The sequence below is a fragment of the Anopheles stephensi genome, chromosome 3, assembly GCF_013141755.1.
Source record: "Anopheles stephensi strain Indian chromosome 3, UCI_ANSTEP_V1.0, whole genome shotgun sequence".
NCBI lineage: Eukaryota > Metazoa > Arthropoda > Insecta > Diptera > Culicidae > Anopheles > Anopheles stephensi.
In genome coordinates, this window is record NC_050203.1 from 5,847,044 (window position 1) to 5,857,318 (window position 10,275).

Genomic DNA, 10,275 nt, shown 5'->3' on the forward strand with positions numbered 1-10,275 from the left:
CCGAGCCTAAAGTAGTTGCGAACAAATTTGGTCCTCTTTATTAACGAAAAAACCTGATATGAGCTTCATCAGGAGAATTTAAAACGGTATGGCTAAGGACATTTGGCAATGGAGGAGTGAGGGGAAAAAAAGGGAAGCGAAGACACATTCCCCGACCATGGACTAAATCTCACGATCGTACGCCATTGGTTCACCATGCCAACCGTGGGATGCCTGCTTGATTGATTTGCTTTTCTTGCAGTCGCGTTGCCAGGGGTTTCCTTCACGCAACCTTCACGCTCATTCGTTCACATCCCTACGCATCCACACCGCGACATGGGTAGCTGTGGGGAGAGGACCCTGCAGCGCAGAAGTCCCCCTAGGGTGGAACGGATCAGCGGTTTGAAAGCTGCTGGCAGTTGTTCTTGCAAGCGGAGGCCGAGAATGCTGGGTCCAGCTCGATCGTTAGCTCCGCCTTTTTCCGTTGGGAAGCTTCACGTACGGTGGTGCTTCGGCGCAGTCGAGCGCAACTTCAACTGTGGGGGGATGCGTGTGGTGAGTGAATGTGTTGTGTGACTGTATGTATCTATTTAACCTTACAATATGCGAAACTTGACGGTTCCTGGCCATGTCTTTTGGACGTGGTCTGCCCTGAGCAGGCCAAGAAGAAGAGGCGAAACTTGGTCTACCTGTAACGATCGTACGGTGTGCAGATTAGTATCGCAAACAGATCGCCACCTATGCCATCCATTAATTCTAGCCATTTGTCTTTTCATTGGGTTGGGTGTGTGTTCTCTGCCAGCAAACACCACCACCAGCCTGGTAATTTTCCCATGCAGGGCAAGATAAATGAAGCTCGATCATGATCCCGCGATTCGACGTCTTGCCGGGAACGAATGGCGTACGTTTTGGAAAGGGTGAGGTTCGGATCATGCCGCGCTTGAGAATTTCCAACTCAGCAATGGCAGACGCGGCGAATTAAAAATAAAAATGGCAATGCAAGCTGTACTGCTGTGCGGAACGAGCCGTGTGAGCGAAGGAGTTAACCCTTGAAGGAGTATGCGAGGACTTGGGAATGTTAATATGATTTCAATGTTTGTATCTTATGGCTTCAAGAGTCATGTTTAAAACAATACGGCCAGGCCGACCTTCACGAATAAAAAAACAGAATCATGTTTAGGGTTGGTTTGCTGTATTAAGCGAGTTTAGTACAGCAAGTCAAAATCTACCTACTACTTTATTAACGCCCAAAACCAAGCTGGACACATGTGTGTGAGTGTGTGTAGGCAGCTCGTAAATGCAATAAAATAGTATAGCGTTACACATCGATGGGTTCAAAAGCGACGCGTGAAACAAAGCCCGACCGACATTAGCCGCCCTCTGTTCCGGCAAACAGAGCCCTGTGTGTTGCAGAAGAAGAAGAAAAAATGGAAAACACCCCTCGCCCGGAAAACGAAGCGCGCAGAAGAAGCAGCCGTTAGAGCAAGTGAGATCTCGAGCTGAAACAGAGCAAACGGCTCGAGTCCGGGGAACGATTCCCTTGCCTCGGTCTGCGGCAATGGCGTTAGTAGAAGCGTGCAACCCATCCTCTCGATCGTCTGGACGACGGTCGACGGTGTGGTCTGGAAAAGGGTCGGCCGGGGAAAGCCGAGTTCGATCCGTCGGGTCGGGCGTCCGTCCAGCGCCCGTTTGTTTACATTTCGGTGTGGTATTTTGTTTTTTCGGAAGGATTTCTCAAATTAGTCGATCATTACGCTTCGTCAAGTGCGGACCAGCGGGGGTTTAGTCGTCGTCGTGGTCGTTGCTTCGCTGCGCAACTTTCGATTCTAGCCGGGGCGCGAATACGCGTTCGAGTACGCGGGACACTCTCGCCCGATGCTCAACCAGTGCTGATCAAGTGTTCGAACCGGATCGATGGTGTAGAATTGTGCTTACAATGTGCTCTGGTTCTGGAGCGTGATCAAGAAATTGTGTCAGCAATCTTGTGATCAAATAATAGGTGAAGAGAGAGCAACTGAAGGCTAACTGAAGTGTGTAACTGTGTCCTAAAGTCAAATTTTTGTGAGCTTATTAAGAGTGATCATATCGTGTGTTTGTGTGTGTATGTGAAAAAAATTGTATGTGAAAAACCGAGTTCCTTAAGCATGATAAAAACAGAAGAACACATGGAAACGTCTTCTGCTATGGTGGATGTTAGTGACGATCAGGGGATTATTGTTGGAGGAGGTGGCGGTGGTAGTAATCCTTCCGTCGGTTATCACTATCGGCCACTGTCGTCCAACATCGTAATGGCTTCGGCGCACATCATAGAGAATCCTGCCCTGCAGCAGCAGCAGCAGCAGCATCAGCAGCAGCAGCAACAAGACGACGGAAGGAACTGTGGTCCTCCTATGACGATGACGCATCCCTACCATCATCATGCTTCGTTTCATCCGCATGGCCAGCCGGTGTCGCATCATTCACAGTCGCATGGCCACTTCCAGCCTCCCCATCCTCACCATCCTCATCACCACCTTCAGCAGCAGCATTCGCAAGGAATCGATGTGAAGGATGAGATGGACGATCGGAACTCATCGCCGCCGGGAATCGGAGCCGGGATCGCTTACCCGTCCAACATAGAGCTCAAGCTGGAAGGTGACAAGATATCGTCGATGTATCACCATCATCACCATCCGCATCACGCGTTTGATAAGCTACCGTCCTACTACATCAACCACCGTTCGCCGTATCTGATCTCCCAGATTAATGATCCCGAACCGTCGGCCGGTGATGGTGGCGGGCTTGGGGCGGAATGTCTGCGCGGTGCTCCCGGTGGTTACCTGCTGGAAAGCTCGATCAATACGCTCAAACTTTCCGGCGAATCGATGGGAGGAACTTCCCCTTCGGTAATGATGAGCTACGGAGGGGAGCTTGCGATCGGACCGCTTATCGGCCAGCAACGATCGCGCAGCAATGGAAGTAGTGCCAGCGCGGGAAACGTATCTCCAAGCTCGTCTACGATCGTGTCCAACCCGTTCGTTGTGCAGCATCAGCATCAGGATCAACAGCACCATTATCATCTTCATTCGCATCACCAGCAGCTTCACGATTCCGGCGGTCTGGCGGATTCGGTTGGCAGTGTCTGCCAACGTGGTGAGACTTCCGTCGGGATGGGTGTTGGCCAGCAGCATTCAGTCCAGGCAACGAGCAGTACCAGTGGGGGACACATAACGATCACTGATGGGTCACTGCACCTGTCGAAATCTACGTCCGTATCGCCGGTCTCTCAGCTTGGCTCACCGTGCTCCACATCGACGACTCCGCCGGTTTCGGTAGCGAGTTCTACCGTAGGTACCACCGGTCGTAAGAATGCATCCTCCAACAATGGGGCAAGCAGTAGCGGTGGTGGTGGTGGTGGTGGCGAGCAACAGCTCAGCAGTACGACCGGAAACGGAACCTCGGCCAGTGGAAGTGGTAGTGGCGGTGAGGGCCAGAAGAAACCAAACGGGGGCCGTCGGCAGGAGAAACCTCAGCTCAGCTACATCAACATGATCGTGATGGCGATCAAGGACTCGCCCCATCGGCGCCGTACGTTGAGTGAAATCTACAAGTATCTACAATCGAAGTGAGTACCCTGATCCCTCGGTGGTGTTGCAAATATTCGAGGATCACGTTGAGGATCACCAGTGGACGTTTATCGTGCCAATCCGATTCGAGTGTCTTAATGACATCATCTGACAACTCTTTCGCATGTTGGTGTCTATTTTTGGACACTTGCACGCTTGGCCCTTCGCCAGACAGCTGTGGCGAACACCATTTAGGCCGATATAAAATATTCCGGGTGGTCTCGGTGCCATTTTTTCTTAACGGTGGGAACATTTGTCATAAAAGGCGTGCTCTCAAATTGCACGATCACTTAAATGCTTTAATTGGTTTTTTGGGTGGGGAAATGATTTATAGCATCTCGTGAAAAGCTTTTTTACTGATGGTCTCCGTATGGTCGTTTCTGCTTACAGGTACGAGTTCTTCAACGGTGAGTACAACGGCTGGAAGAACTCGGTCCGGCACAATCTCAGTCTGAACGAGTGCTTCAAGAAGCTGCCCAAAGAGTGCGGTAAACCGGGCAAAGGCCACTACTGGACGATCGACGCTTCGGCTGAGTACATGTTCGAGGATGAAGGTAGCTTAAGGCGCCGTCCGCGTGGTTTTCGGCGGAAGCAACAGCTGAAGGGGTATGGTGGTGGGAGTGCCTTCTATCCGGCGGGAAACACCGGATACGAGCTGACTGAGCTGTCTGGTGGCTATCTTTCGCAACCGTACGGTGGGTACGCGGACTATGGCACCATACCACCACCGTCGGCTGTTCTAGGGCAAGGTTCGTCGGCAAGCGGTGGTGGTGGAGGTGGCGGCGGAGGACACCAATCCGGTGGATATCCAGAGCCGCATTCATCGTCTACCGGCGCATCGTCCTGGCACTATCCGGCCGTCGATGGGTTAAGCCAATATTCGAAGATCACGCACACGTCGCTGCACGAACCGCTGCAGGCTCCAGGATCGCCGGGACAGCAGGCGACGGGAGCGGGTGTGCTGGAGTATGGCAACTACGCTTTCACCAATGCGGCAACTTCTCCGTATGGACTCGATACTGGTGAGTTTAATTGTAAATTCAGTATTTGAAATGGAGTGAAGTTCTAACGAAGATTTTAAACGAGGTTCCTTACGGAGCTCGTAGATATGGTCGGGCTTCTTGAAAGATCTGCTGGTAGATCTGCTGATCCTGGTTGAGTTCAGAAATATGTAGCTCTTTTTCATGGCGTGTTTGATAACTAGCTTTAAATAAAATTCTGGGAGCATTGCTTAAATATTTTAAAACTGAAGACTATTGATCCCCAGAACAAGGCGAAACATAAGTTGTGAAGAGATCAGATTCCCAAATGCACACTGTTTGCCTGTTGCGCATTAATTTATATGGATGAACTCTCCAATCAACTTCACAATTTCAATCAATTTCCTTTTCCTATAACACACAATGTATTCTTGAGACGAAGAACCCGAAAAGAGCTGTGACAACTTTTGGTCAAGTGGAGCTTATTTGTTGCACCAATTCATCGTGACCTTAGAAAGGGTGATCCTTGCAAACAACTACACACCCTGGCCACATTGTAATGTCGTTCATTCAAAACACCCGAAGAACTTTATCCACCAGCTGTACACATTGGTTCCCTGTTTCGATCGATTTGTTCTTCACCCGGTACGTGTCAGGTTACCGATCGATCGCTTATTATTCGCCTGCCTGCCGAATTAAGCCAGCATTCGGCACACGCTTCATACAGCAGCCCAAAAAAAGGGGCCCAATTTGAAGTGTGTTCCTCGAATGTAAGAAAAATCGCCCAACATAATTGTATCATTGTTCCGGCAAGTGCAATCGACGAAAGCCATTTTTGCCGTCTAAGACCTTTCTGCAGTTTTACGATCGCGTCTAGCATATCGTTGGCGGGATAGAATTACTTCCAACCGGAGTTGGGTGGAGGGGGTTGTGAAGGAATCCCGAGTGTGGCCATGAAGAGTTGGCAGGAAACAATAATTTCTTGTATCCCGTTCATCACCCGGCAGGGGATCGTATGTGCGTTGTTGGTGGTGGTGGGCGCGTGTTAGGCTTGGAATTAATTGGCCACTTGAAGATGGCCGGGTGGAGCGAGCAGCAGCTTGATACGCACTGCTGGCCTTCGTTATGTCGACCGTGATCGTGACACGTGTAAGGCAAAGATTTGTCTCGGCAAAGAGGCGCGAAGGCGCGTGTTGAGGAGCTGTTGAAAGTATCGTTTTAGCTGCGATTAAGACTATTGATTTATGGGCCAGGAACGGTAGACACAGTCGCGTGCGTACCCAGTGCATACTCCGCAATTGTGGAGTTGCCCCATTAACGCGTACGTCGACACTGTTTGTAGAATTGGGTCCCGTTCTTTTTTTTTCTTGGTGATCGCGTTCGATATTCTAAACGTTTCAGCTAAGCGTGCCAGGCCGACATCTCTCGAACGGAAATATGGAATAAAACGAAGAAAACGAATCTTCCAAAAGATTGGGGACAAGTGACATTAAAAAAAGAAACTCGCTGTAGGGCACGAACGAGCAGGGTGTTGAATGAGAAATGGATTCTGAAAAAGGGAGTCGAAAAAACACTTCTAATCGTGTCAACGTGGCAACTTGTTGATGTATTCGTGGGAATAGATGCCTTGACTGAGAAAGTCTTGGAATTCTTTTTAAACGCTAGACTTATATGCGTCTTCAATGTAACTAATTTAAGATCATGCTTCAATTTCTTCTCCAGGATTGAAAATAGCGTCTCTCACGCAAATGGCACCACCACCGGTGTCAGTTTCGACCTCGTCCACATCCGCCGGATCGTCTACAGCAGGCACGGCGCCAACCCATAACACCGGAGGTTCGCCAACGCTCGGCTCCATGATCCTTTCCAGCGCCAGCACAGTCCCCGGAAGCAATGAAGCTCAGTCAAGCGTAGTTATCGTAGGGGGAGGAGGCGCAGGAGGAGGAGGAGGAGGAGGCGCAGGAGTGTCGGAAAGCGAGTCCACACCGATGGATTGTAAAAGTGACGTTTATGGTGGTGTCGCCGTTGGACATTCGATGCTTGCAAATGGATCCCCTTCCGGTGGTGCGGCATCATCCACCGGACAGCTGCATCAACACAACCTAAACGGTGCTGCTGGTCATCATCATCATCATGCTCACCTGCAAACGCATCATCATCCTGGCCATCATACGCATCACACGCATACACCGCACCATCTGCATCACCATCACCATAGCAACCATCTTAATTTGGCTGCTCCGTACTGAACTCCGTGCTGCACCGTGACGATTGCCATGGTAACGGGCCAGGTGTGCCGAGGCGGCCATTTTGAATTCTGTCCAGCAGGTGAAGGAGAATGCGAAGAAGGAAATGCGAGAACAGCGAATGAGTGAGAAATAATGGAAGACAATACAAATCGGGGAGTGGGAAAGATGCGGTGTATAAAAAAATGGCTACGCACTCTGAAGAGGTTTCACGGTTGAATTATTTAAGAAAATACAAATAGACATTTAGAGAAAAAGTATTCTTATTAGGGGTTATTTTTTTTGGTTTTACATAATGTGAAAGAAATACAAAAATAGCATTATTATAAATATCTTAAGGTCTTAAATAGGGCTACGAAATGGAATGGATGCCAGAAATTGTTAACAAAGATCTTTCTTAACAGATTGTAGTTGATTTAATTTTTTGTGTTTTTAATTCATTGTCTTTTTTAAATTTTGTTTTGTTTTGTTACTTAAAAAGAGTACTGTTGAAATTATTTTCAAATATATTATAATATGCTGTAGAAAAATTACCAATGAAAAAAATTAATACCATCAGTTATAAATTTTATATTATAAAATAAGAAAAATAGCCCGAAATATTTCATGTTTTCAAAAAGTGAAACATTTCATTGATTTCACTGCTTTCATAGCATTTCGGCTGCGTACGTTGAAATATTTCCGTGAATTATATCGAGCACGAAATTCCCGTATGAAATTATAGCAAAGCATGGTCATAAACCGCATTATAGCAGTTTTTCCACCCACTGTTGTTTTCCATCGAAAAATTGCTGTTCCGAGGATATTCAGAAAGAAAATGAGGGTATTTTTCGCGCCCAGTTTGAGCTAGTGAAACATGAAGATGATAAATTTCAATGTTTTTATAGCAAGCTCTGAGCGCAGAGAACTTGAACATACAGCTTTCGTAAGTTTAAACACGATTGTGTTTTTAAAACTTTAGGAGCACTTTTTTACATTTCAAATAAAATAGATTTAAAACGGTAAGAGCATTCCTTCCTAACATCCCATTTATTCTTCGTTTTTTATCCAACACACACACACACACACAAAATGATTCAATCATTCAGCGTGACAGTTGTTCGTGACTGCAAACACATCGCAATTCATTCCCAAACTCGTATCCTTTATCCGCGTGAGAGACGTGACCGAACGGGCCTAAACGTAATCAACCGGTCGATAATCGATGGGCAGAAAGCATTGAAAAGTTGTTGGCGAAACAGAAGGATTAAGGATGGTCCGTTGCGGTTGCGACTCAGCACGAACCGGAGGACGGGTTGGGAGTTTCCGATTGGTCCCTAAGCGTACGTGTGTGGGTAGTGAGTGACCAGAGCAATGGATTTGGCCATTCGGGTTATGGGCATTTCCCGTCCAAGTCCGACGATGCGGCTGCTAATCCAGAACGTGGCTCCTGCACATCCTGTTGCGCGAAGGATAATGAGGTAGGGTAAGAAGGCATTAGAGGGATGTGAATGGTAGGTAGAGGAAACTCGGATTGGTGGAACACGGATTAACGTATTGACTTTGCGGTTTTTAGACGTCCGTGGTCAGTTCGGGACGATTGCGGACGACGACCGAGCAGGACTTTCCCAGGGGTATTAAGAAGTCGCCTAATGATTGGTCATGTGCTAGATGTGCTGGAATATGGCGAAGTTAGGCGCTGATTAGAGACGTACGAAATGAGCGTAATTTAGTGGGAAGTCATAAATACAAAACTGTGCTTCTTAGGAAAGACTTGATCCTGTGTGCGTATGTCTCATTCCAGCTGATAAATAATGTCCAGTTGTGAGGCACAATTTCGTTGGGTAATAAATTACCATCAGAACGGCTGGAAAACTGCTGGAGCTAATCGGTATGTGCAGAAGAGGGAGCGGGAATTCGATTCTCACTTCAACACCACTCTCCATCATGCTGTGCGTGTGGGTACAGGTTTCCCCTGGAGATGTGTTGCTAAGAGAGAAAGAGATAGAGAGTGAGCGTAGAGATCGTATTCTCCATGAAGGAAGCAATTAATTAGATCTTATTTACAAGAAACCAGGTGGAAAACCCTTCAAGCATGCATGGGTAGAGATTGAGAAAAGCACGCAAAAAAGGTGAGGAAAATCGGACCCAACGGTTCACCGTGGTGTGGGAAAACAAACGCATATTGTTGAGTTGCATTCGCATCCACGATGTATCGCACTTCAAGCAAGCGTCATGAAGGAGACGAGATGATTGGGAAAGTGCTCGAAATTGTGCTCGACTCGTATTTTCCTTTTCTCCCGTTTTGTGTTTTCCTCTGCGTTACTTTACGCTAGCGACTGATTTTATGGAATTCAATCAATTTTCCCGCAATTTTCATGAGGCCCCTTACAGTACAGTCTTCACACCATTGTTCCTCTCTCGCTCAGAATAATTTTCCACCCATTCAAACAACTATGTCGATTGTGCCCAATGCACCACCACCACCACCACCACCATCGTGATCGTACAAAGTGAGGTGGGCAAAATGGGTAAAATGTAATTATTGTTTGGTGAGTATCGAGTTTTTAATCCAAATATTTATCCACCCCAGCAGCAGCAGCACTCGCCTCACTCGTCACCACTTTTCCACCGGTCTCACGCTACGGTGAGCTGCAAACAGGTGTATAATTTTCAATTTTATTGTTTTTCCTTGGATATTCGTTCGGTTGCGGTTGCGTTGGCTGGGGCTGGGGCTGGGTGAGCAGCTATCAGCAAAATTGTTGCCACTGGCAGACCAGCCCAACAAGTCCTCGTGGCGATCCTCAGTTCGATCTCCACATCCACAGCTTTTCCCTCGTTTTTCCGTACGAGCGACCGCGAAAGTGGCTGCTCGGGATGATAAAAAGCGATAATCAGTAAAGAGTGAAAAGAAAAACAAAACAAACCTCGTTTTTTCCCATTTTGATACCTAGCTGAGCTGAGAGAGAGAGAGAGAGAGAGAGATAGTCCAACATAATTGTTTTCCGCTGGGGTATAGGTCACCTCAGACTAGGTGGTTGACAGTCAGCGAAAGTGGAATTGATTTTAGATCAATTTAAATGGAGCTTTGGACTTGTATTTCGAAGAATTTTTCTCCCATTTTCCACTCTTGATATTTGGCAGAATTGTTTGCGTGCTATAAACATGTCGTGTGTTTACATTCCTTTCCCGTACAAAACAGAAGCATTTACATACCATTCTTTACAATAACAAATATGTTCAGGAAACCAGGAAGTGTTACCCAACAAAAAAACCCTCAAAAAAGCTGGTCGAGCAACGAGGATCTCGGCGATCCTCACATTCCAACACTCAGCGATCAGTAGTGGTGGGAATGTCAATAGTGCGGTTTGCCGAGAATCTGGGGTACGAAAAACCTGTGCCTGTGGTGGTGCATTTTTCGGTGATCATCCTCATATCAAGCGCAGGTTAGTCCGAGGGGTCGCCTCAAGTACGCCTCTTGAAGCG

At 47.5% G+C, this 10,275-nt stretch overlaps 1 protein-coding gene across 1 annotated transcript; it reads left to right on the forward strand.

The window, feature by feature from the left end:
• The first annotated feature begins 1,572 nt into the window (after nucleotides 1-1,572).
• LOC118510345 (forkhead box protein biniou) lies at nucleotides 1,573-7,070 on the forward strand. Its single transcript, XM_036052038.1, has 3 exons — nucleotides 1,573-3,583; nucleotides 3,975-4,606; nucleotides 6,287-7,070. The coding sequence occupies exons 1-3, from the start codon at nucleotides 2,124-2,126 to the stop codon at nucleotides 6,811-6,813; spliced, it is 2,619 nt and encodes an 872-aa protein (XP_035907931.1). The 5' UTR covers nucleotides 1,573-2,123; the 3' UTR covers nucleotides 6,814-7,070.
• The last annotated feature ends 3,205 nt before the right edge of the window (nucleotides 7,071-10,275 follow it).